Raw genomic sequence first — 27993 nt, forward strand, 5'->3', positions numbered from 1 at the left:
ATCCATGATCTGGTTCAGTCAAGTTAATATAATTTCACATCCATGATCTGGTTCATTTAAGTGAAATGCTTTGATAAAACTTCAAGTGTCACTTGATTAAATGACAGAGATAGCCAAAATGTAGTCCACTTTAATATTGACTGGTTCTTTGGACACTGCATGTGCCTTATCAACTACAGGAATGCTCATGATGTAATACAATGTTTTCACATGTCCCAGTCCTCATTTCACTCTGCTCTCACTGCCTCCCCGTACAGACTCAGCATCCAGTATGAAACTACCACAACCATGGTTCTTAATTTGAGTTATTTAATTAAAACTGCCATTCTACATGTTATTTCCACAGTCCAGTAATTTATTTTAAATTTGAATAATTTCAAATTCCACAAACAAAACTGAAGAACAGCAATATTTTGTTTGAATTCTCTCTTCTGTACACTCAGTGATCTAAAACACCACAATATCCAACATACACAAACCTCAGGGAAGGGTTAGTAAATACACACAGATTGGAATTATGGTGCTCTTTTGTTCCTGAATGGAATGTCCCACAGAAAAAGCACAGGATACATACAGCACAACATAAGGGCACCTGTTACATATGAAGTGAGCAAAAACACACTAGCATTTTCTATATGCATAATGAGGAAACCTGCATAGGTTAGAGGGCCTTATATGCTCATTTAAAAGTCAGGCAAGTTGTCTAATACATTTTCAAATAATTTGGAGAGCACTGCAATCCAATGTAGGATATGCTGATTAGTGTTGTCTTTGTTGGTTGGCATTGACTTCCAGGGTCTTACATGGTCACATACCGAAATTTTTACTTTAGCTTTTCTTTGAATAAGAGATTTAAATGCATTTAGACAATACATATTGTAAGCTGTTTACATACACTAAATTTAAGAGATTCAATATTAGAGTTTTTTTTCTTTAAACACTACAGAGTGCAAATCAGGTTCTTCACAACAGATTGAATAGTAAGCAGTTCTTCAAAGAATGAGGGGGAAGAATAAAAGCCCAAGTGAATAAAACATTGAAACTATTCCCCTTGGAAAATAAACTCTAAAATGATGCGGAATGTGAAATAAGCTTTTAACATAAGTGATCCAAGTTTATAGTTAGAAACAAAAAGTAGTCCTTCATGAAATAAAGGTTACAAGAACATGTGCCTGTTTTCCTGTTATAAACTGAGAAGTGGGTAGAGATGTTTCAGTACGAAAATATGCGACGACAGATCTGCTCTCTGCCTCACATGCTGTACCCAAAGCCAGGCTGTGGCTGCCCATAGGGTGGTGCAGTATACCCATAGCCAAAAGGTGCCTGGGGAGGGACTGCAACACTGGGTCCTGCCGTCAGCATCAACTGGGGCTGACCTAAAGAAGAAAAACAGGAAGGGGCAGGGATGGGGGTTGAGGGGGAAGGAGATGGGAGAAACTGTTAGCACTGTAGAACTATCACACTCTACTCACCCCTAGTCCAGCCACACAATCCCAACTCAGAATGCATACTTTGTGGAGGTAATTTTAGCTGGCACAATTTTGGCATGACAGCCACCCTAAGAAGGGTCCTGCCTAAAAAGCCAATGGTTAGGGTAGAAGGCCAGAAGTGTAACAGGAGTCATGTTACTTTGTATCATATAAAGCAATATGCACATGCCTGCTCGACATGATGTATCAGGCAAGAAATCTGCCAGTAAGCTTATCACCATATGGTAATTTGCATATTTTATTGGGTGACAATATAATTCACATAGGAAAGTTTAATTTTTTAATGGACATGGTTTTAAAATAATTGTACTTTTAAAGTTAGATTTAAATTTCTGATTTAAATGTCTAAATGGTAATGAAACCTAACACATTTCCAGCAGAGTCCAGTACTAATTAAGAGAAGGCAATAAAAAATAAGACATTCAAATATGCATTAGGTATGAAATATGTTAGAGCATACCTCTTTCAAATACTATATTAACACTTACAAAATTTATATAGTTGTTGACCACATATAGAAAACAACCTGCAGAAAATCTGACTTTGAAGTTTAGAGGGAGAAAACCCGTAACACTTCTCCCCACACTCATCAAAATAAGTACCCTTAATCTCCCACTAGGTATCTAGAGCAAGATTTCTCCCAGCTAACTTGTGTCTCCTTTTTGTTAACAACCAAAATTGTCTTTAGTAAACAAATTCTTTTTGGAAGACAGCAGTTTATTAAAAAATCACTTCTAATCTTGATATTGACATCTTGAAATTCCAACCCCATTTTCAACTGCTAAACACCCTGAAGGCAGGGCAAAATTTAGTAGGTGCCCCAAATTATTACATCCACCTTGTTTTTGTCCCTACTATTCATCTCAAATATGTTGAAAAATTTGCTGCCATCTCTAACAATCTACTTTATCTTCCCCAACTGCCTCAAAACTACCCTGTTCTCTGAAGTCCCAAAGTCCTTTTTCCCTATGGTAAGAGGGAAATAATCCCATAATAGATTTGTAAATTATCATTTCCTTTAACAGGCTGAGACATATAATGGTCATAATTTTATGCCCTCCTCCAATAAATACTTGGTTATAACTTTCAAATTCATTGTTCAAATGAATCTGTTCACCAAGAGGGAAAATGGAAAGGGGAAGTGGTTCAGACATCCATATGTAAGAAGAAACTGCCTTAAATGTCCACAGAGAGTTTCAAGATTCTCTCTGCGAAGTTCTCAAATGGAAACTCTACCCAGTTCTCTAGCCCATTTAGAATCTAAAGAGAGGATGTAGAATCCCGAAAGAATGAAATGCTTGTCTACTCTATTTCTATGAGGTTAGAAAGAGAGATTACCATAAACAATAGGTTGTGTCTCTGTAGCTTGTTCTTCTTCTTTTCTCAGTGATTCCGAAGCATCTAACTTATCCACCTGGAGAAAAACAGGTAATGTTAATTAGCACCTCAAAAGTATTATAAACCTAGGTTTATGGCAGAAAGTGGAAAAGCCTTAGAATATTAAATTTTGTCAAAATAAAACAGACTAGAAAGAACATTCTCAGGCCCCCTCAAATTCAATGGCAATGTTCAGACTTCAAGGTGATTTTTAGCAGTCATTATAAACCCTCGGGAAGGAGGGATTTATAAATGCCATAAAAGCTCACGCCAGGCTAAAACTGGGCATGCTAGGATGCAGCCAGCCTGAGGGAGGGAGGTAACGAGAAGGAACCACTTTTTCAAAAATTTAAACCCTATCAAAGACAGTAATAATGAATTCATGACTTGGAAAGATTTCCCTCCCCAAAGAAAATGGTATTCAAAAAAGTGAAATGAGTCTGACTGGAAAAGTACTTGTGCAGAATAAGTTATTTTTGACAACTGTGCGTAGCTTCTACTGATACTGGTTACAAATACAGACTGAAGTTTTAAGACTCAAGTGGCTCCATATTCAATCTTTTTATATTAAAGGCAGGCTCAATGTTTTAATGTTCTGGTCTCTAGGAAGTAACTAGGAATGCCTGGTTTTGCCCCAACTTCTTTGGGGAAGAAATTTTTTGCTATAATTAAGCCAAAGAAGTAAATGGCTATTATACGCTAGCTACTCTGAATAAAGTGACTAGTATCAGACAGAAATAATACTGAAGAGGTGTTCAAATGTATTAGTGAAAGAAAGGAACTACAATACACAGGTCCTCCCACTAACGAGCTGTATGACCTTGGCAAACCAATGCACTGATTAAATTTCCTTGCCTATATAATGAGACACTTGAACGAGAATCTGCAAAGTTCCTTCTGGGACTAACATGATTTGATTTTGGAATTCTGTGAAGAATTGGGGAGAAATAATGTTAGGACACTGGATTAGGGAATGTCCACCATACAATTCCCAGTTGCCTTTTATACTATGTTCGTCTTTTAAGCTATATTTAAAAGTTGGTATCTTAACCTGAGCCTTATAGTTGGTCTATCATCATAAAGTAAAACTTTAAATCTTGATGTTTTTTATTACTAGTGGTTTTCAAAGTCATAACTGTGGTGGGTGACATGGGGTCACAGTGCAGGAAGGAACTTTTTATGAATGTTAACTACATATTCTTCAGAAAGGCAAACAGAGAAAAATCACTCACAAATGCAGATTTTAGTGAAAAAGCTACAAAGGTTAAAGCAGCCTCTAGTTTCCTCTAGTTTTCCAGACATAAACTACTTAAAACACTACTTAAAATAATGTGTTTGAGTCTTCACATAGGCCATTAAGGTTAGGACAATATTTTGTACACATTTTAATTATTTCATATTAAATTTCATAAATAATGGGTCTAATTCATCCCAGTCTGATAAGGAACAAAATTTGAGAAAAGCTGAGCAGACCCTAGACACCTTTAGATAAAATGTTCTTTTTTTTTTCACCCTAGGAAGATAGGTTAGTCTGCTTCTGTATACTATCTTCCTCTTTTATAGCCTACATGTTAATGTATTACAAATTACCCCAGTACAAAGTAAAAACTACTATGGAGTATAAGTACCATGAGAAATACCCAATGTTTGGCATCCAAACTTAAAAATTATCACAGCTGTATATATGTTAAAGCACAGTTTGTGCCATCAATGGTCAGATAAGGTTTTGAAACTTAAACAGTATCCAAGGGTGAGCCAAAGAGGTTATACAAAAAGAAAAAAAAACGATGGGTGTAAATTAATAACTTCTAAGTCATCAGAAGAAGAAAAAATGAAAACAAAAAGACCACCACAGCATAATACACTTCTAGACTTTCAAGGAAAAGAATCTAAAATGAACACATGTTTCAAAGTTCATGTCTGAGTCAAATGTTGAAGACAGAAGCCCTATTCTAGAAGTACAGTGAAGACTTAGAAGAGCTAGCACCACCACAATGCCCAGGCATTGACATGCGCAGGTTGGGCATAGGGGAAAAGAAAAACTCCAAAGGATTACTAGCATCAAGCTAAGCAAAAAAAAAACAGTTTTGATTTTTCTATATACTGGGACAGCCTCTGGCACAGCAACATACAATTTTTGTTTCCACTGACCCAATTTAGATTTCTCAAAAAGGAAAAGCAGAGAAGGCTTTTATGAACACAGGCTTTTGTTAAGAGCTGTAACAAAAGTTTCTGATCCTTGGATTTAAAAAGAAAAATTACTGTTAAGTGTTTGTCACTGAGTTCAGTTCCACCTGTACTATTGAAAATTCTCTATAATGTAAAAGGCTTTTCCACAAAGACTGCAATATGCTGCAGAGGAAAAGTTAACATGCAGTCAGTTATTTTGGTGTATGTGTGCATGAAAAAAAGGCAAAAGTACTGAAGCAGGAAGTGAGATCTGAAGATGACCGTTGTTCTACAGGCTCTCAAGAAACACACACAGCCCACAGCAATGCTTTAGGAGTTTCAAAAGTAGTATGACATAATTGCAATGACTACTGTACATGCTTGATTTAAAACAATGCATAACACTGCAGTTCAATTACCTGTTTTTCACACACACGCTTTCTAACTGCCTTGCTTACTAGCTGCTGAAGGGCCTCACACACAATGCATTTTACTCAGGTTTGCCCTAAGTTCCAATGGTGACTCCAGTTTGGTTCAACATTAATTCCAAGGCACTGTTGCCCACCCAGATTCTTTTAAATTTGTTTCCACTCTCCTTTACCTTCCCACCCTTTTCTTACCACAATTTGATACCAGACATAAGTTTGTTTCACTTATACTGAGATGAAGACAAGCCAATGAAGGAAGCAGCAACCAAAAGGTGCCTAAATTTGACCTTGGACAAGCCAATGGATGAGTAAGAGAGCAAATTTTAGGTAGCTTCAGAGGTGTGCTTATTAAAGAAAGTAGAAGTTAATATTGCTCCATTATATACAGAAATAATCCATGTTGCTTAGAGGTAATTACAGCAAGCTACTCTCATGATTTAGAAAGTTTTGATTCCTCTTGAAAATGGACTAGCACCATAAGAACTGGACACCTGGAGAAACATGAGGAAAGTCTCTTCGGAAGCAGCTAGTATCTCTTGTATCTACTTTCAGCAAAAAATTAGTAAGAATCAAGAGATCAGAAACTGGATCACAGTCCTTCAATACCCAAAAAAAAAAAAACCAAAAAGCCGTTTAGGGCATGTATATACAAATATAAATACAACAACTGTCAGGCAAGCTCATAAAATAAAACCAGAGGCTGTTTAAATTTATTTAGCATATTAAGAAAATCCTATTATGGTCCAGATACCCTGACAGGGAAGAGAAATTTCCTGAAACTTTGGAATTAATATGGAAACTCACCATGCTCAGTTTTTAATAATACATTTAAGAGAGACTGTGAACCAACTACTGATTAGCCTCCTGCCCTTCCTAAAGCCTAATAGCTGATTAGTAGCAAACATCTACTAATGTCCTACAGCTCTATTATAGTTATGTTTCAAGGGACTTGCAGAGGCTTTAGTGAAAATTTATTGGGAGGAAAAAGCAGCAGCAGCGTAGAAAAGGAAGGAAAAAAATCATGCAAATCCTTAGACTTAGTCCTCCAGACTTAAAGATGGAAAAGAATCAACTTTCACCTTTTCCTTTATTGCATCAACCTGCAAAGGAATTCAGAAGGTGCAGCTTAGAAAAAAAATCAAATTCCATATTGAGCATAAAAAGGTAGAATCAGCAACAAAGATTTAGGGGAGAAACATCTAACCACTAAAAAAGGCATGAGAAAAGGGAAAATAAAGGGTATACTGAAAGCAAAATCCAGAGTTTTTTAAACTTCAGAGCTTATTGCAGAAGAATATATGCTAGAGTCAGTGTGAAAGAAAGCAGCTTAATCACTAGTAGAATTTACAGCACTTTGGTTAACAGTAGCTTGGAGCCAGGTCTCACAAGTTGGCATTATGCAGGAGAAAAGAAGCTTTCTCATCTATGGCTAAGATAAGGCAACTGTTTTTTCTCTTACACTGGACTTTAAGCAATTTTTACAAAGAAATGCTAATTCTTAAAAAATAATTTAACACAATCATATCTAATTAGATGGTAGCCTAAGGAAATACTCAGTAAATTGGGGGTTTTTAGTAGTCCTTTCCCCCTTTACTCAGGCATGTTGAAGATATCAGATGTCAAACTCTGATTTTAATAAACATGTTTTGCTTTGACAAAATGGATCCTTTAGGACCATTTAAAAATGATCTATACCAAGAAAGCTAGTAACTGTTTTAAGAATCAGCTCAGTAAAAAAATACTCTGACATCAAGAAGGGACACTATGATAAATAAATGAATTTTGTAAGAGGATTATAACCTCAACTTGTTTAATTCACTTTTAGGAAATGTTATTCATTGTTAACCTTCCATGGTATTTTTCGATTAGGGGGTTAAACTATCAGAAATATTGAGAAGATTAATAGGATGTTAAGAACATAGGTGCAGCTTCCCTAGGGGAAAACCGCCACACTTACTAAAGCCAAGAACAACCAAATTAAAGGGAATCTACACTACTAAGTTATGGACATCTGAGTTAGGAGAACTGACTTGAGGAAGATGTTAATTTGGAAAAAAAAAATTTTTTTTTTATTCAAACGTTTCAAAAAAAACAAATATACAATACAGAATTACTACTGTTCATCCTCAAAAACACATTACATTGAGGGTAAAGAATTCTGACAAGTTATGTTTGAGTTTCCCTTTCCATTCAGTGTCACTGTCAGATATTAATAATTCCTAGAAACAGGAATATTTTATTATCAACTAAATGACTTATTTCTACTAGAGAAGAAGCATTTGAAATTTTAAGTCTGCACATGGAATGTTACATATCTGCCAGACAGCTCTGAATACACCCAGAAGCAGCATCACCTTTGTCAAGTATTCCTTCATGACCTGGATGAAATAGGGCATGGCAAAATCCATGATGTTGTGCCTCCACGCCGTCTCCAGGACGACATCTGGTCTCAAAAGATCATAACAGGTAAAGAGACAAGCTCCAAAGCACTCTCTTTTTTCTTCCTGCAAAAACCACTGTAGGAGTTCTTCCGCCAACTCAGTATCTTTAGATTCAGAGGCATACTGCATTGCATCCTATTCAAAGGAAAGGGTGAAGGCCAAACATTAAATTCAAATACACTGGACTTACAAACCAAGTAATACAATGGGGAAAAAAACCCTCCTAGTTACATCACTTAAAGATTTGTTGAAAGAAAAGGAAAACAGACAGGGGAAAGCATTTTTTTCTAAAAGAGATGCTTGACATGAACATAAGACAGCCTCTAGAATCAAGAAATTGCCTCAACTGCCATCTCACATGGGAGCTTAAAGGCAATTCTCATACTCAAAACACTAGTATTTTTATAGACCACACAACTTGAAATATACCATTTTAGGTTTAACACAGACCATCTAGTACTCGGTTTAACAGCCCCACCCCCCAACTTTATCCACCTTGTACAGGCTATCTTTCTTGCACAGCTCAACACTCTGTTTCCAGCGATTGTTGCCTTTGAAGAGATAAGCAGCAATTCTTCTGAACTCAATGAGTTCATGTTTTTCCAAACGCTGAGCAAGTGAGATATTGTCAAAGTTGTCATAAGCATCTATAGATGTTCTGAGAGCCTAAAAAAGGGTGGAGTGGGGAGAGAAGGCATCCAAATGCCAGATTAGTGTTTTTTAGCTTAAAATTTATGTTCCATCATTCTTAATCAATGAGTCATTACTGCATATGACTGACTGCATATGACATGATCAATATATTGGTATGATACATATGTATGTGACTTGAACAACGGGCCATTATTATAATACGACAGCCTTGATTCAAGCCTCAATCCACAAAGTTACAACGTGCGTAAGTATCAGAGTTCTTCAATCTACATGCATAACGATTAAGTCATCAAAGGTACTGTAAAATATTTAAAGGTGCAATTTTCTTGAAGGTTTTCAGTATCAAAGACTAACTTGAATGGTTATGAAATTGGGAGGATATCTAATTTGGAGATTTTATGTCCTAGGGGAACTATACAACTCAACATGATATTCAGTCATACAGATAAACATGGGATCTAAGCCTAAAAGAAAATCATGACAGTAGGAGAAAGAAAAATGGCAACTAGCTTAACTTTGTAAGGCTAATTAATTTTGTTTTTTAGAAATCCTTCACAAGGGATAGTTTACTAAAAAAAAAAAAAAAAAAAAAGATACTTATATGGTATAGGACAAGAAAAGCAGTAAATATGCACAGTTAATACCAATTAAGTTTTATGAATCAGTGAAGAGATCAAAGACTTTTTCAACCCTACTTACTAGGTATTTAGAGATAAGGCAGCCATGATACTTTATCTAAAACATTAACCTAGACAAGAGCTAAGCAAAATTCTATAAACTTGGTACTTAATCAGAGTTCAGATTTATCAATCTGAAAACCTCACTGAATTTAGATCCTATGCTTTACAATCCTAAGGGATAATGGGCTTTTTCACTCCAAAACATACCAACTTTACAATCCAATCATAACCTCAGTTTTGAGAATAGAAGCAAAAACCAAAAGGTTTTACCTGATAATCTTCTTCTGTAATAAAGAGGTTGTTCAGTGATTCATTCACAGATTTGTTGTTGTGGTTCTGAACTGAACGCAAATATGGTTTCACCAGTGGTAGCTGTTTAACCTTTAAAATAGAGAGTTTGATACTTAGTCTATAGGCACACACCTGACCATCATCTACATTTGCCCTCTTACAGCACTAAATTATGTTTTCTACCTTTATCTTGCATCTACCTACCACTTCAGCATTTTATTAAAAATAATAAAAATAATAATAATAAGGGAGAAATGTGGGATTCACATATAAATCAAGTAAAAAATCAAACGAAAAATCATATTTGACCTGATTGTTTATAGTTCATAATGCGTGATCAAAACTGAAAGTTTCTGTGATATGACTGCCCTTGCACTGTTCACCATGTAAGAACTTGTGCATTATGCTTCAGAAGATTGGAGACTGTTGAGAATTAGGCTTCGGGTTGATTAATGATTGTGCATTGAGTCCCCTATACAGAATTTTATTGTTGTTAACAACCATTTGATCAATAAATATGAGAGATGCCCTCTCAAAAAAAAATAAAAATAAAATAGAGAGTTTGTTGCGAATGTACCACGTCGTTAAAGTTCCATGGACAAAGGTTATCCCAGTATGTCTTAATTCCCTGCTATGAAGTTTTAAAAATTATTACCTTGCTGAAATAATTGACTGCACGAGTATGATCCAACCGTGGAGACAGCACCATCAGCAAATCATTTAACAACAGGGGCTTGAATTCTAGGTAAAACTGTATCGCTCTGTAGTATAGTTCCACATTGGCAACCTAAAATGGGAAAAACCCATAGAGAAGTCAGACCTATTTCCTAATGAGCTTTCTCCTTCCAACATCTTTGTCTTCTGAAGAAGGTGCACACCTTGGTAATGATATCTTTGAACTGCCCTTCTTTCCATGCATCAGTTGGATGATTCATCATGGTGATTATGGCATTATCATATTCTTCATACTTGTCATACAAAAACACCAATTCTGCCCAAAGATGAGCTTGTTCTGCAGCTCTTAGCACCTGTGTAAGGAAGATTTAGACATGGATCTCTAATTCTACCTAATAGCATAAAAAAACAAGATATTTTGTATTCCTTTTAGCAATAGGATTGCCTCACAATGTTAAAGGGTGGTTACCTTAGGAATATTAACTCTGGACCAGAACAGCTCCAGGTGCTCTCTCATTTTCTGTGGCTTAAATTTAGAATACAGAATAGCTAATTCGGTAAACATTCCCATATGAGCTCGCTCAAGTCCCAGTGCTGCTTCCAACATGGTTATCAGTTCTTCAAAATATCCACGATCCTAAATAAGGGAAATATGCAATTAAAGATAAGAGTATCTGCAGCAAAAGACCTCAATTACTACTGTAGACTCCTGGTCATTACCTGATAGTAGTTAATCAGTTCCTCCAATTCATCCGCATGTACTACAATATGAAGCCCACACATCTGAGCAAGACGGAACTCTTTCCCATCTACACAGGCAAAGCAGACCTATAATAAAAATTTTGATTATGTGAACTCAAATGTAAACATGGATGGTTACTTCAATTCATCAGTTTAAAGAGCATTCCTACATAGCATCTTAATTCTTCACTCGAAACTGGTGTTTAGATTACCTCTTTCCATGTTCGAGTACTGTTAGCTTTCCTAGCTCCATCAACAGCTGCCTGATATTCACCCAGGTGAACCAGGGTAGATGCCAAGCGTCCAAAATTAGAAACATTATTGTACAACAGCTTAGCTGCGTCATACATTTTTTCATCATAACAACGGTCACCAACCTGGAAAAAAAAAAGACAATCCATTTTCAGTAGGCCTAAACACAATCCTCCCTCCAAATTCACAACTCAATTTAATACTGAGAAACAGTAGTTTTCTTGTAAGAATTTTCTTAGAAATCTTCAGTTGTGATCCTACTAAGCTAATAAAATTGTTCAACTACTGATTTTTACATTCTTGAAAAAAATCTGAACAGGAAACCCACTTGTTGGATATGAGCATTATTTGGCCCATTGATGAACTCTTCTAACTCTGCAAGGCGGTTTGTTTTAGCCAGTGCAAATATCAATTCTGTCTCCACATAGGACTCACGAGCCTTCTTACGGGCCATCTGCAAGTACTTCACTAGTTCTTCCCAGTTTCCTAAGCATAGAAAAAAAAAATTATATATATCCAAACACCAACATCTTCAATGAAAGCTGCTATTAATGTCCTTTTCAAGTAAACATCATAGAGAACAAATATAAACAGTGACATGCATCTAAAATAGCAAAATTTCTATTATGTTTCTGTATTACTGACCAAATAGTGAATTATTTTTCCTTAAAATTGTAAGCTTAGAGCTCAATTGGAATTTTACAAGATTTCAAAACAAAAAAAATTAATCTTCTCCAGGGACTTTTAAGTTCACAAAATGTAGCCTCTCTCTATCTGGACCAGATGGATGCCTACATATTTTCATAAATAATGACTCAGTATTTAACTCCTACACAATTCAGAATAGACAGATACGTTAATATTAGCCTGTTCATAGCTTAGGTATATTTTCTGAGGTTGCAAATACATAAAAGTAAGAAGTCCTACCACTAGTATTGGCAGCCTGAACGACTTCCATGTAGGATGAAGGATCATCTGCTTTGATGTAAGAATCAATGGCTTCTTTGACCATTCCCTTCTGCAACTGGGCTTTTGCAAGCTGACTCCAAACAGCAGGTTCATTGCAGCGTTCAGCAAACTCATATGCCCGATCCAAGTTTCCAATATGTTCAATCAAGACCTAGCCAACCAATTTCCAAATGAGGGTTACAGTAAAATGACTCTTACAATTACAATAGTAACTAAATTTAAACAATCAGGATTTTACTGCTTTTCTTTGCCACAGCAATCAGTTTTGCCCATCCTAATAGGGTAATGCATACACTGATTCATGAGAAGGCATTACATTTTATAAATCAATGTAAGTAATCTGAAGATTTACCTGCACTGCTGAAGTATTGACATCAAATTTCCGGAAAATGGCAAATGCTTCCTCAAACAGTTCATTGCAGATGGCAATATTGGCAATGTCTGGGGCATCATAATTATCCAGGCGGTTAATGTACTCCATAACACGTGTACGGTCAGCCTTGATTGCAGTAAGAATGAGGAGGTTCTGCAGGTTCCTTTAAGAAAAAAAGACTTGAATGTACCATTTTAAAATTTATTAGTCCTAAAGAATAAACAGTGCGGCTATAAAGAGTTTTGTCTTAGGAGGAAGGGTGAGAAGAAGAGAGTATCAGAAGAGTGAGAATTCAGACAATATTCTCTTATCTTTGTCCCTTTGTTCCTCCCTAGACTGACAGGCCATAATTAAAGACTGAATACGAATAGCCAATGGACCACTCTCATAGCATACCTGTGTTCACTGAATACAGAGTTATCAAGGACAATTTTCTCCAGTAGCTCAATGAGTTCATTAGGAAGGTCTGCAGTCATAAAAGCTTTGACAGTTACTGACACCTCCTCAGGGTCCTGAGTCTCAGACAAGGCTGTCTGTACAACCTGCAGAGGACATATAGGGAATAAAGGTGGGTTTGAAGATATTATCTAATAAATTGGCCTCTCAGTAGAAAACGTGAAAAAAGTAGAAAAGAATGGAAGAAAAGTTATCTTTAAATTTACCACCCAAAAGTCTTTCTACATAAAATCCAAGTATTCCCATACCATGTGTACTTCCATCCTCTTGAAAAATCATCACCCTAATTATATTTCTATCTTCTCCCTGATTAAAACATTATGCATAATAACCACTCCTTATTATCATTTTTGGCTACATATAACTCAACTACATAGATGTGGCATTATATACTCAGTAATTTCTCTATTTCTGGCTATTTGCAAAGTTCCCAGATGCTGCAATGAGTATTTTTTTCCAGGAAGCTTTCTATCTATTTGGGAATTTTTCTCAGAAATGCTTCCCAGGAGAGGAATGAAAAATTATAGCCTTTAGTTTATTCTCCATCAGAAGAATTTATGAACCATTATAACACCCTTCAATTTTTATGGCTTTAAAAAATATTTTTAATTCATGATATATTTTTTAGTATAATTTTACTTTTCATTTTACTGACTTCTCTCACTGTTAAGTATGATCCATTTGAGTATATGAAGAGGGAAAAGGTTTTATTCGTAGTTTAAAAAGATGAACCAAAACACATCTTCCAATTTTACCTGGTCAATCAGGGGCCTCCTGTAAGGATTGCTTTCCAGCAGCACACTACCCCACAATTCTGGATCCTTTCGGCGTACCAGATAGCGGGAAAGACTTTTGAAGAGGGAATTCTCATTGCAAACCTAAATATGATATTAAAGATTAATTTCAAGGTAAAAAGTAGACTTTTTACAGACTGACTTTACTTTTAAAGGTATTTGTTGCAATTTATACACTATTTACTGTTTTATAGGAAAAAAAATTCATTACTTTTTATATATAATCTTGAATAGGTCACAATCAAGTTTTTCTTATTTAAATTCAACATGTAATTATCAACTAGAGTGGAAAAATTGCTATAAAGGACATTATTGGGTAAACTGACAAAAATGGAATAAAACAGATTTCTAAAAGTATTCTATCAGTGCCAAACTGACTGAAGTTGATATCTATAATGTGGTTATTAAGGAGAATATTCTTATTCTTAGGTAATACACACTAAGGAGGTTTAAGGTCATGATTTATGTAACTTATTTTTATATGGTTAAAAAGTTATATGTGTGATAGTGTGTATATGCATGTATGTATGAAACAGCTGTATGAGAACACAAGTGATAAATCTAGTGAGGTAAAAATGTTGATAGCTGAATATAACTCATGCATATATGGTCAATTAATATATGATAAAGGATCTGTGAATATACAATGGAAAAAAGACAGCCTCTTCAATAAATGGTTCTGGGACAACTGTATATAATGTATATAATGCAACTGGATTACTAACTCCATATACAAAATAAACTGGAAATGGATTAAAGACCTAAATATAGGACATGAAACTATAAAACTCTTAGAAGAAAAGATAGGCAAAAATCTCTTGCACATAAGCATGAGCAATTTTTTTCTGGATGCACCTCCCCAGGCAAGGGAAACAAAATAAAAAATGAACAAGAGGGACTACATCCAACTAAAAAGCTTCTGTACAGCAAAGGACACCATCAATAAAACAAAAAGGAAACCTATAGTATGGGAAAATATATTCATAAATGATTTATCTGAGAAGGGGTCAACATCCAGAATATATAAAAGAACACATATGCCTCAACAACCCCCCCACCAATACAAATAACCTTATTAAAAAACAGGCAGAGGACTGAACAGACATTTCTCCATAGAAGAAATACAGATTGCCAACAGGCACATGAAAGATGCTCCATGTCACTAATCATCAAGAAAATGCAAATCAAAACCACAGTGAGGTATCACCCCACACAAGTTAGAATAGCAAGAAATAACAAGTGTTGCCAAGGTGAGAAAAGGGAACCCTCCTACACTGTTGGTGGGAAGGTAAATTGGTACAGCTGCTGTGGAAAGTAGTGTGGTGATTCCTAAATAAACTAAAAATAGAAATACCACATGTCCCAGTAACTCCAATTCTAGAAATTTACTGGAAGAAGACAAAAATCTCTGATTTGAAAAGACATATGCACCCCTAATATTTATTGCCACATTATTTACAATAGCCAAGATATGGAAGCAATTCAAGCGTCCATCAACAGATGAATGAATCAAGAGTCAGTACATCCGCTATGGAATATTATTCAGCCATAAAAAGAAAGAAGTCCTGCCATTTGCAACAACATAGATGGACCTAGAGGGTATTATGCTCAGTGAAAAAAGCCAGGTGGAGAAAGACAAATACCATATAATTCACTTATTTGTGTAATCTAAAAACAAAACAAAGTGAACAAAGAGCAGCAGACTCACAGACACTGAGAAGTGACTGTTAGGTACCATGGGGGAAGGGTGGGGATAAAGGGTCACAAAAATTCTCAATCATAATGGAAGCTGGTCATGGGGATGGAAGGGCAACCTGGAGAATATAGTCAATGATTCAACATCTTTGTATCTTGACAGATGGTAACTATGCTAGCTGGGGAGAGGATTTAATAATGTGTATAACTGTTGAAACACTGTGTTGATACTTGAAACCAATGTAATACTGTGTATCAAATATACTTCAATAAAAAAATACACTAAAAAAATAAATAACCTATAAAAAAAAGTTGAATATAGACTTGATCTACTATTTTGACAGTATGACTTTGAGTTCATAATTATTGGCAAATGAAGTTTTTAAAAAACCATGTGTCTTCCAAAAAATGCTGTTTTACCTAAAACCAATTTGAAACTCTCAAAGTTCATTAATGTAACATCACATAACAGGTTTTAAAATATGTAGCCTTCTCTCTACATGTTCAGCTAGCAGTACTCACATTAATAAGTTCCAAATCACACTGACCACGTTCATAAGCAACACAGGCCAGGTGTGGATCTCTCTTCTCACAATACTTTCCAACAACACGACTGTCATAATAAGGATTTTCACGAAGAAATCTCTCGGGGTTGTTATTACTGTCTATGTAGATTTTGGCTAATGCATTGTGAGTAGCAGGCTCCTCACAGCCTTCATGAATTCTGGCCTCTAGCCAAGGCAGAAGCAGTTTTAATCTAGTAAAAAAAAAAAAAAAAAAAGGGCCATATATACACACACTGTATTGTAAGTAATGGACTCTTGACATGCTAACTATATAAGTTAAGTAATTTATGGTCTATAATGTGCTTTCCTATGCATTATTTTGAATTCTCAACAACCCTGTCACAAATTGGGAAATTAAGATTCAGAGAGGGTTAAATGATTCACCCAAGGGTGCATAAAAGATATATATGACTATCTTTATAGTCTCCTTTATATTACCTAGACAGGATATAGAAAGAAGACATTATAGATTCACAGAATGTTCTTTTTTACACTGGACAAAATAGACTTCAGGGTAAATTTTACTTAAGGGTAGAATGGCAATTTGGTATGAGAATACAAGCCAGATTATCTGGGGTTCCTTTCAATTTTAACAAAATTAACATACAACATTACCTACAACCAAAGGAAGCAGTACAACAAATACTGGGAACAAAATCTGGTAGCTTTAGAAGCTCTGGGTTTAATAATTCCACCAAGTATATTTACTCTACCAAGAGTCATGGTTTCACTAAGGTACTATAGCTTGTGTTCTAATGGTCCTGATGACAAAAACTCTTTTACCATTGTTTAAATATAAAAAGCACACAGAAAAAAAAATAGTAGACCATTATTTTGGCTATCAAATTCATGTGGTTATAACACACTCCCACTATGGTAAAGGTGCTTAACTTTTCTATTAATAAAGGCAAAAATCAAGCTCCAAGAAACGTGCAAGCTGAGCAGGTATGCTATATCAACTGAAAGAATAAAGATTAGCTAAGGCATATCTAGACTAGTGACTTACATGTGAATCTAATTTACTACAATATAATTTGTCACTGTAAGACCAAATCATCTAACTATAACCATTTGGCTATTTGCCTGGAATATAAAGCAAACAAGATTGTTTTCAGATATTCTTAAGACTCAACTGACACCACTTTCTCAATGTTAAATTGTTATGACCTACAATCAGTTCAAACTAGTTTTTCCATGTTTGAAACATTCAAACACCAATTTTATGAATGCGAACAGCAGGACACCTACACCAACTCAGGTTAAAATTAAACCACATAAGCTTTCTTGATTTTTTTTTATAATTAAAGTAACTTCCCACTGTTACACCAACCCACCAACCTCATTTACTACATCAGTACTTTCTAAACACTAGTTCATCGAAGTGTCCCAGCTAAAAAAGACTGAATAGTATGAAGAACTAGAAGCACTTACACTATATTCTCCTCTATTGCAAATTCATACTATCATATTAAGGTTTCAATTAAAAATCAGTTTGACCTGTAGTTACACAGAAAACTCTTTCTCTCATTATACTCAAGAATTTATCAAAGAATTAGTTACTAAATATGGTGGTATCATACCTAATTAAAAGGAAGCTTGTCATACAGTTTACATTAAAAACATATACAAAGTCAAACTGCATAGCTATATGTAGCTGTACTTCTAAACAGGGAAAAAAGTTAATAAGGTTAACAGATTTTCTATTTGACAACTGTAATACTTCAGAAAACAGATTTTTTTTTTCAGCACTACAGCTAGCTTCACTTCTAAATTAGCTGTCTCGAGGGAATTATGGACTGTGTGTTACTGAGTAGCTTTTAGGTTAACTGACAGGTTATATTTTGATCTACGACCATGCTGAGAGAGACTACTAGTTTATCCCAGGTATGAAGGTTAAAATGGTACTATACCTGTTTCTTTTTTCAACCTCAGCAACAAGCTCGTCAGTAGAGAATTGACCTCTTACAACCAGAATCAAGTTTTTAATGACATCTTCGGAGCAATCAACATCAAGTAATCCTCCAATAACCACAGGAAGTCGACTTGGATTCACCTTTGTTTAAAAAACACAGAAGACACTGAGAAGTGACTGGTGGTTACCACTGGGGAGGGGTTGAGGTGGGTGGGTGGGGAAGGTGAGGGGGATAAAGGTGCATAAAAATTCTCAATCATAATATAAGTTGGTCATGAGGTTGGTGGTATAGCACAGAGAATATACAATCGTTCTGTAACATCTTCCTATGATGAAAGATAGTAACTGCACTAGTAGGGGTGAGGATTTAATAATATATGTAACTGCTGAACCACTGTGTTGTACACTTGAAACCAATATAAGATTTTGTATCAATAAGACTCCAATAACAAAATAGAATGCCATTTTATTACTAATAAGAAAGGGAAAAAGGAGTTTTAAAAAATAAAACTCATATCCCTCTTGTAAGCCAAGTTTTCAAATTCAGTAATAAACTGAGTCTAAATATGCAACTAGACAGAATTCAACAGGAAATCTGCCTTGGTTAATTAATTACCTCAGCATTTCTCCAAAGGATAAATAAGTCCAAAGAAGCTAAAGTCATGGAATGACTATGAAAAACTATAAATAAAAAGGGCTCAGTTACAGCAAAACTGTCTATTTCTGGAATCAGAAGGTAAAGTTTCTAATATTTATATTTAAGATGGTTTTAAAACTATTTTGGTATCTCTGACCTCTGCATGGATCCCTTGGGGCTATCAAGCAAGTAGGATGTAGACCACCTAACTTTTTCAACTAAGTCAATTCTGTTCTGTTTTACATACTTAGCATGCATGTAAAATTTTAATCTAAGAAAGGATTCTGCTAAAAAAAGACACGTGAATGTGAAGTTACTGTAGCAGACCACTCTTACTGAGCAAAGAGTTTCAAAAGGATGAAGATCTACAAGAGTATAAGAAGTAAAATCTAAAATACGATTCTATTTTTAAGTTATCTATGTATTACTTACCTTCTGTACATAAATCTCTATATACTTCTGAAGATTATTTCTATATAAATAGAGCACCAAATCATGGACAAAGTCAAATCGATCACACACAATGATAAGCGGTAACTGATCTGTTAGCTTTGCTTCCTGAAAAAAGAACAAATGGATGTCTTAATTTTCTCCTGTGCGATATCATATCTATGTAAAATATGAAAACCTGTTCTACACTGGTGGGAGAGGTTCACATAAACTTGGCTCTCCTCTTGAAAAAAATGTCCCAGGAGCTGGAGAGTGACCATCCCCATTTTCAGCAAATTTTACAAAGCAATACTTTGATTCACAGCAAAATACCAGGTTCTTCTCCCCGCCCCCACCCTTTACCAAAAAAAAGTATATAAATTAAGATTTGTGAGCCACCAGTGATACTCAAGATATAAAATCATCACACTAGGCCTTTCATTAATAACAACACTTCAACTGAATTTGGAATTTATTTAAGAACTACAGTCACACAAAAACTCACATTTGTTTCAGTCTAATGACTTAATTTGTATGCCTCCCCCATTCCAATCTATATGGTCAGCCTTTAACACTCCATAACAATAAAGGCTGCAAGGCACAGCATGATGGGGACAGCTATGATAAATACACCACATGCTGCTGTAATAAGAAAAAGGTTAAAAAAAAAAAGCACTTAAAGAAAAGACATCTTAAAATTGCCAAATGCTTTTACCATTACAAGTACCAAACTATGATCCTTATAGATTGACAGAGATGTTACAGACAAGTGGGTAAGACCTGCACTGGGCATTTACCTGATACATGTCCTGTTATATTCCACAGACATAAGGTACAGCACAAAAAACAACAGTTTCCATCAGGAATTCATTTATACACAGACATTTCCTCAATAAAAAATTCCTCTATGATAAGTTTACTAAGGAAGTATAACTAAGCAGGATATGGCCTTTCCCAATGACAGCCACTGAGAACATTATTTCAAGGTTACAATAAAATGGTTTGCTAAGTCTAGCACATTTCAGTCACCCAATTATAAATAATTCCAAGATTAGTTTACAAAGTGTTCATAGAACACCAAACTAAATCTGAGGGTCATGAGAAATCTTGAATAAAATATCAAAATGGCTGTAAATCTGAAGTGGAAGTCCAGTTACAGATTTTTCACATTAAGGAAAGTCTAAAGCAAGTATTATTTACCACCATGGTAACTGTGCTAACAGCTGCGATCACTTCTAGAAAGAATGTTTGATCTACCTATGCAAGAGATTTCAGTCAGCCAAGTTTTTCCTTACTAAATAAATATCAAAGATGTAGTGGATCAATACACTAATCTTCTCTATTCTGTTTAATATACATATTCAACATTACATACTTTATTTTAACATTTAGGGAGACACCACACTTCCAGGTAATCGAGATTACTTGGTTATTCCATTCTCATGCATGTATGTTTAAGATCTCTGCTGGCGAAGACAATTATATTGTATTCCCAAAGGAAAAGGAAATTTAAGATTGAAAAAGCAGACACAAACTAGGATACTTTCTTGACTGCCTAAATTTGCACATGATTTCATACATGGAAATAATGCTATTCATATTTAAATTATTAACTAAAAGGTTACCCTCCAGCTACTATGGTTAAAGGTTTTAACATCAAAACTCAAAGTCATACAAACACTTTCACAGGTTTTCTTAAACATGAAGTTATTCATTTAACTCTTCTTTACTGAGTACCTATGTACCAGACACTGTTCTAATGCGCTGGAGATAGAGCAGGGATCAAAGTACGCATTGCTTCAAGAGACTTGCGTTCTAGTGTGAAGGGACAATGTCTAATAGTGGTTAAGTGCTACAAAGAAAATAAGGATATGGAGGAGGTGAGGATGGGATTGGATAGGTTTTATTTTAGATAGGGTATTTTGAGATGTCCCTTCCCATGACATTTGCTCAGAAATCTGAAAGAAAAGCTAAAGGAGCAGATCATGAAGGTCTGAGAGAAAAGTGGAAAAAGGCATAAGCAAAGGCCCTCTGCAGGAGAGGGATTGTGGAGTTCCGGGAATAGCAAGCAGGCCAGTGCCTCTGAAGCAAAACCAGTTAAGGAAGAATGATACAAAATAAGATAAAAGGTGGCATGGGTTCGAAGAAGTTTCATGCTTTCTACGGAGCAATAGTCCCACAGGGTTAGGGCACAAGCCAAATGCTGCCAATAAAACCATTGCATCTTGCTCACAGGCTACATCCTTTCTCACAGAAGAAATTATATTCACCAATCTGTCTTCTTGTGGCTCGCATATACCTGGCACTTGAATCTTCAAGATTAGATTCAAAGAAATATATTTCTTATCATCATCAAGTTCACATACAACACTAGTCAATCATCATACAGCTAGTATCTCCAAAATAGCAATGATGACATTGAGCATGCAGCTATGTACTCCTACAGGTAAGGAAAGTAAATGGTCTAGAATGCTCATTCACACAACTGGGGTGAAGGCTGACTACAACAGGAACATCTTATACTGTGAGCTTGCATCTCAGATTATTTAAAGATAAGACACTAGGGTTTACCTCTAACTCAGGCTGGAATTAAAATTCCTTCAAGGAGTCAGAAATAACTTAGACCAGGAAAGAAATAAAACGTGCCTATTAGAAAACATATGTAGGCCAACTCAAGTTTATTTCCAAAGTTTACCAATACAGTTTATTAACAACATTTATCACTTGATAACACAGCATGTGGTTGAAGAAACAGGCTGAAGCACTTTAGTTAATTTACCTAACAGCTAGCCACATACTGAAAAACAAACAATAGTTAATAATAGAAAGAAATGGAATTTGAACCAGATCTGACTGGTTCAAAAGCCCAAAATCTACATCTACTCCCTCCTCTATCAAGCTTGCACCTAATTCACAAGTATGGAAGAGGAATAATCATCTAATGAAGATTTCATGGGCTAATGACCTAAGGCTGCATCATCCTAGGATCAAGAAGATTTTTTTGGGAGCTCAAGAACATCATAATTAGGGGAAAACAGTTAATTTAGTCCTGCTTAACATATACATAACTCAAGTATTAAAACTCAATACTACGCTGATGGACAGTGACTGCAATGGGTTATGTTGGGGGAACTTGATAATATGGGTGAATGTAGTAACCACAACGTTGCTCATGTGAAACCTTTGTAAGAATGTCTATCAGTGATACCTTAATTTTAAAAAAAGCTACAGAAATTATAACTGAAGCAAAAAGCTGAGAGCTTAATAACAACATAAAGAAATCAGTGTAAGAATCCGGTAGTATTTTTAAAAAAAGGAAACGGTATTGATACTCAGAGGAACTGAACTGGTGTTGTGGGTATACCAGTCAAGCATACAGCAAGCATCAAATCTTTCTTATTTAGAGGTTCTGATGCCAGAAAGTCTTGGGTTCAAACCCATCGCTCTAGCCAGCCTACTCAGAATGTTCATGATGGCCCAGACATTTTAAAGTTATACTTTTATGGATATGGAAAGTTTAGCTTTTAATCTAAGATACAAAGCATCTTCAGCACTTTCAACACTTCATTACACTAAAACCCTGAAGGCGTTAACTATTTAATCTAGAGCCTAGGTAGTTAAGTTCTTCAAAGGAACAATCAGCTAATACAACTATAGATTATCTAAAAATGATGGCCATTAAGAGGTAGGATAAGCCTATTTTTTTCCTACAGAATTACATAATAAACATTTTGGTTTTAGTTCCAAAGACAAAAAATACTAAAGTACTATATCTCTGGAATAATTTCATATATATATATATATATATATATATATATATATATATATGTAAAATATATAATATATAAAATATTTGGCAGGGTAATCTGAATGTTCTTTGGTATTCTTGATTTTTATAGACAACTGCCAACTTTAAAGTTTTATTTCTTCACAATGTAACTAATAGGTATGAGAAAAAAGCTAAAGTTAACAAAAAAATGAACTGTCCTTATGTATGATTTAAAGAGCTACATGCTTTAAGCCATCACTTCTTCATTCCAACACAGGCAGTTCTTATTTCTCTATAAATTCATGTGTCACAAAGCTGAGGGTTTTTTTTGTTTGTTTGATCTTACTTCCAATTTGTGAATTATATATGATTAACATTTAGTTGCTTGAGTCAAGCTAATCTGATAATTTATGTCTTTTAAACAACAGACCCCTTTGCATATAGTAGATGTTCCTTAGGAGTTGATACTGAGGGCAAGCTTATCTTAATATTCAAAAGGTGCCTGTTGTACACCTGAAGTCGAATAATTTGTATATCAACTATATTTCAATTAAAAAAAGAGCCTAAATGACACTGAGAATATAATGACTTTTCAAAATTAAAATGAAAGAAAGGAAATTTCTTTGAAATAGTGCTATTTTTTTTCTTATTTTAAACAACAGATGGTCATTCTTAAGTATTACTTACCAATTTCCTTATTTCACAGGAAACCAGAGTATTAAATTTGGAAGAAATAATTCAGCACACAATTGAGAATGCTAAGAATCTCACATTTAAGGGAAAAAAGAATTTTAAAACTATGACCAACCCCTTGTAGAACTGCTGATCCTCAACCCAACCAGAAAATGCATTACCCAAAACCACTTACCTTGAGAAAATTCTTGACCCGCTCAGGATCATAGCAGTTGCTTTCTCTGCAGATTCTTTCAACTTCTTTGATCTGCCCAGTCTTGCAAGCTGCCTGAATATATTTAAAGTGCACATCTGGGTCCTGGCTGAAGTTAACAATGGATCCCAGAAAATAGAAGAGACCTTAAAGAAACAAATAATTGAAATTAAACATAGGTGCACCTTTGAGAATGACAGAGCTGAAAAATCTTCAAACAATTAAAAAACACTGTTAATTATACCACAATAAAAAAAAAACATTGTTACACTAAATACTCCCATATAAAAACTGGTTGCTCAAATGTTCAGTTAAGAATAGAAATTAACCCAGTAATTCAGGGTTCAATAAATGGATTTGCACTTTAATCTGTACAGAACAGAAAACTCAGTGCAATGTTTCTAGTAGTTGAGAAATAGTTTAGAAGGCAGCTACTTAATACAAAGCTAATTATCACACCATATTCCATGAGAAATTTTACATGAAGTTCCTTATAGCAGGTGTTTTTTCCACATACAATAGGAAAAATACAAAAGTCATCTGAAGAGAATTTAATGCAGTGCTATCCAACAGAACTTTTGCAATAACAAAAATGTTCTGTATCTGCGCTATCCAATACAGCAGCCACTAAACCACACGTGTGGCTACTGAGCACTTGAAATGTGGCTAGTATGACTGAAGCACCAAATTTTAGTCATATTCAATTTTAATTACTTTAAATATACATACATAACTACATGTGGCTATTGGGTACTGTACTGAATAGTATAAATTTAGTGCATAGTTAATATAGAGTAACTAAGAAAATTAAGAAAACTAGTAGAAATCTCTTATTCCTTCTGGCTAGAACAATACTACAAAAAGGAGGAAGAAAAGGTAATTGGGGACTGGAAGTTTTGCTAATGAAACTAAGAGTCATCCAACAATGATTACATTAGTACTTAGTATGGCACTGATTATCAGCTGAGGTTAATTTTCTTCCCCAGAGGCATTTGGCAATGTCTGGAGACATTTTTGATGGTCACAATTGGTGGAGCTGATGCTACTGTCATCTAGTGTGGGTAGAAGGTAGGGATGCTGCTAAGTAGCTTGCATGAACAACAACCTACCGTTTCCCTTCACCCCCAAGCAAATCACCCAGCCCAAAATATCTGTAGTACTGAGGTTGAGAAAACCTCAGTCACAGAATGTCCTTGGCTAGGAACATTTGCCATTTTAAGAGTCACACAAAGTAAACATGGAATCATCTTATTCCTGACCATTAGTACTTTTGTCATATATAATGACACAGCTACTGCAGTGAACAGTCTTATTCCCTAGTCTAAAACCTCACATAACAGATGCTTGGCAACATTTACTAATAGAACTTTAGCTGTTCCATAAAATTAAGCATGTAGAAAGAATTTCCAATAACCTAGTCATCATAATAAACCTCTTAGCTATCTTTAGTAATTAAAAACAAAACAAATTCCTAATTACCTTCAAAACTCTTGAAAGATTCAAAAAGCTCAATCAGAGACTGAGTTGATAGTTGTTCGTGATACTTAGAAGCCACCTGAACACAGATTTGCAGATTCTGACGAATATTGGCAGACAGCATGGCCCTGAGGCATTCTAGGGAGTCTTCTACTGATAAGGACCCAAAGTAATTCACTAACCACTAGAGGACAAAATAAATACATAAATAAATAAGTGAAATAATGATGAACCTAATGGTGGTATGAAATTACTATCTTCAGTACCACAAACACATTTTCAGTATATCAATTAATCACAATTAACAATAGCTGTTAGGTAAGAGACTAAAATACCTCAGGGTTAAGAAGATGGGTGTGAACAACTGCACGCTTTATATCATATAAATCAGTGAAGTGTTCTAATGCACGCTGCAGTAGGCCAGCCTTTTCACACAGCTGAGCAATATGAGCCCGGTCATAATGTGTGAACATCTGATTTCCTAGGATAGCATCTGCAACCTATAAAACCACAAATAGGATCAGTTTATTTTACCATCCCATTTATATCAGTAATTCCATATCCAGGTTACATATAAGATTTAACAGTGAACTGTTTAAGTAGAGAAAATGCAAAGGAATGTTTGCTACACTTTCTTCAATGAGGAACAGGCATCTCAGTAGCTTCAAATAACAATCCAAGCAGCTCTGTATAAGTACTAAAACAGTCTTGAAGACATGCCTAAAAAGTATGAAAACACGTACCTGAGGTGCATGCATTAGGTTCATCTCAAGTAACCGTGTCTGTAAAGGACCTTCAGATGGGCGATTATTCTTCAGGGCATCAAGCAAAAATGCAGTACATTGCTGAATTAGATTGTATTCCATAAAGACATCCACAATCTGCAAGAAAAAAGAACGAAAGGAAATTGTTGAGGCATTTAAAAATTGCTTTATAATGCTGATGAGCATAGTAAATGAAATTAAACATCTCTTTCTTTACATAAAAAACTTGCCAGACCAAATCCTCAGATTTAAAAACACTACTTGGACAACATAACTCCATAATTTAAGAATAAGTTTTCTGTAACAACTTTCTACGTTGAGAGATAGTAACCACACTAGAAACCAATGTAAGATTGTTTATCAGTGATGCTCCAATAAAAGAGTATATCAATGATGCTTCAATAAAAAAGTGTATCCATGATGCTTCAATTTAAAAAAAAGTATATAAATGATGCTTCAATAAAAAAAAGTAAGTTTTTGGCTTCTGCAGTTACTTTCAGTTCTGGTAAAAACAACTGCAAAATACTTCAAGACACCATGTAATAGCAAAATACAACCAAACAAATAGATTTAAAATTTTGATGAAACTATTAAAAATATACAAAAACATAAATATAAAGGAGTCTGTGACTCCCAATACCTACATGTATCTCTTCCTTCTCCCCTCACCCAGTGGCAGCATTATCCCTTGTGTTTTCCTATCCCCTTATATCTTTCTTATTTTTAATGCATATACATCTCTAAACAAGATGGTTTGTTTTGCATGTTTTAAAACTGTGTAAAAGTGGTGGCTTCCTGTCCATTCTCCTGCAACTTGCATTTCTGTAAGCTACTTAAGGTTTATCCATGTAATTTAGATAGATACAACACTAATTTCTACGAACTGAAAGGTTAACCCTTTTTTCTCCAAAGTTGTTGAAACTCAGATCTCCCCTATTCTTCTACAGAATATATTTTAATGCCTTTACCTGTGTGATATCAGCAAGAGGTTCTTCATCCTGAACTAACATTTGAGCAAACTGCTGTCCCTGATCTGGACTGATACGCATGACATTTCTCAGCAGAAAGATCCAGTCTGGAGTATATCCAACCTACAAATAAAAGAAATTTAAACTCCGCTGCAAAGATTCATTTTTATATCATTTAAAGGCTTCTACAACAGAATATTGCTAATATAAAACTACAGGTAGAAGTACCAATTCATTTTCTACTTAAGTAGATACCTTAGTGATAACATATTTCAATGAGGGAGAATTTTTGTAACTAGTTTAATTCACTTTTGATGCATGTCCATTTCAAAATGTTTGTTTTAAGAGATTAAACACGCTCCTCCCACTTTAAATTGTGATAAGCCATGCAAGAGTAACTGTCCCCATACTTTAAAAGGTGTAATTCTTTATGTGAAAGCTAAAATAAGGTTTTTATACTTTCCCAAGTATATAATAATTTAGGGAATCCACCATTAAAGTCACTATATAGTGAGTTATTATCAGCTAAATTCTTCCTTAATGTCTTAATGAAGTTATGTTGATAATTTTTTTTCACTGAACTCACTTTTTTAGCATATAAAACAATCTTCTGGACTTGACCTGTTTCTGCAAAGCACTGAATGACTTTATTTGGGACATTAGCCCTTAGGTACACGCTAAGTGCCAATGTAGGGTCCACAGATTTCACAAGGTCACCCAGTTCTTCAGAACATTCCAGCTGTCCAAAGGAAAAAGAGATTTAGTAATCCATGAGCTGTTTTATAAATGAGTAGTCGATACTACTTCCACTATAAAAAACTAATATGACAGGTACTTAGTAACTCAGTTGTCCCAGAATATATTATAAATATGCAAGGGTTGTGATTAGCAAAGACTCTTGATCTTGTATTCATAGTAATGTCTCAGCAGAATTCTCTACCTATCTTAAACAAAGATAAAAAGCCCACCAGAACTTCATGTTTATACACACTGTCAACTACCATGTTAGAAGACATTTAAACAGCAGAGCTTGTACTTCTAACCATATACAGATATCAGACACACATGGTGCCAACTTTTCAAAAACAATACAAATTTAAT

At 35.0% G+C, this 27993-nt stretch overlaps 1 protein-coding gene across 2 annotated transcripts in view; it reads right to left on the reverse strand.

Annotated features, from left to right (window-relative positions):
* Positions 1-289: 289 nt before the first annotated feature.
* The window catches only part of CLTC (clathrin heavy chain), a 61311-nt gene continuing 33607 nt past the window's right edge, over positions 290-27993 (reverse strand). The window contains exons 9-33 of one of the 2 annotated variants that reach the window (XM_036879935.2): positions 27479-27631; positions 26893-27015; positions 25904-26041; positions 25496-25660; positions 25164-25344; positions 23667-23830; positions 19033-19158; positions 17962-18104; positions 16008-16242; positions 13752-13874; positions 12937-13082; positions 12520-12703; positions 12126-12318; positions 11527-11684; positions 11159-11323; positions 10926-11033; positions 10675-10842; positions 10409-10558; positions 10186-10317; positions 9510-9620; positions 8401-8571; positions 7819-8040; positions 6544-6564; positions 2829-2904; positions 290-1376 (exon numbers count right to left, since the gene is read on the reverse strand). In XM_036879935.2, the coding sequence (XP_036735830.1) occupies positions 1252-1376; positions 2829-2904; positions 6544-6564; positions 7819-8040; positions 8401-8571; positions 9510-9620; positions 10186-10317; positions 10409-10558; positions 10675-10842; positions 10926-11033; positions 11159-11323; positions 11527-11684; positions 12126-12318; positions 12520-12703; positions 12937-13082; positions 13752-13874; positions 16008-16242; positions 17962-18104; positions 19033-19158; positions 23667-23830; positions 25164-25344; positions 25496-25660; positions 25904-26041; positions 26893-27015; positions 27479-27631 (3681 nt within the window). In that variant the 3' untranslated portion in view covers positions 290-1251. The remainder of the gene's footprint in view (positions 1377-2828; positions 2905-6543; positions 6565-7818; positions 8041-8400; positions 8572-9509; positions 9621-10185; positions 10318-10408; positions 10559-10674; positions 10843-10925; positions 11034-11158; positions 11324-11526; positions 11685-12125; positions 12319-12519; positions 12704-12936; positions 13083-13751; positions 13875-16007; positions 16243-17961; positions 18105-19032; positions 19159-23666; positions 23831-25163; positions 25345-25495; positions 25661-25903; positions 26042-26892; positions 27016-27478; positions 27632-27993) is intronic. The other variant, XM_036879936.2, reaches the window with a different exon arrangement.

Source organism: Manis pentadactyla, chromosome 4 (assembly GCF_030020395.1).
Source record: "Manis pentadactyla isolate mManPen7 chromosome 4, mManPen7.hap1, whole genome shotgun sequence".
NCBI classification, from domain to species: domain Eukaryota; kingdom Metazoa; phylum Chordata; class Mammalia; order Pholidota; family Manidae; genus Manis; species Manis pentadactyla.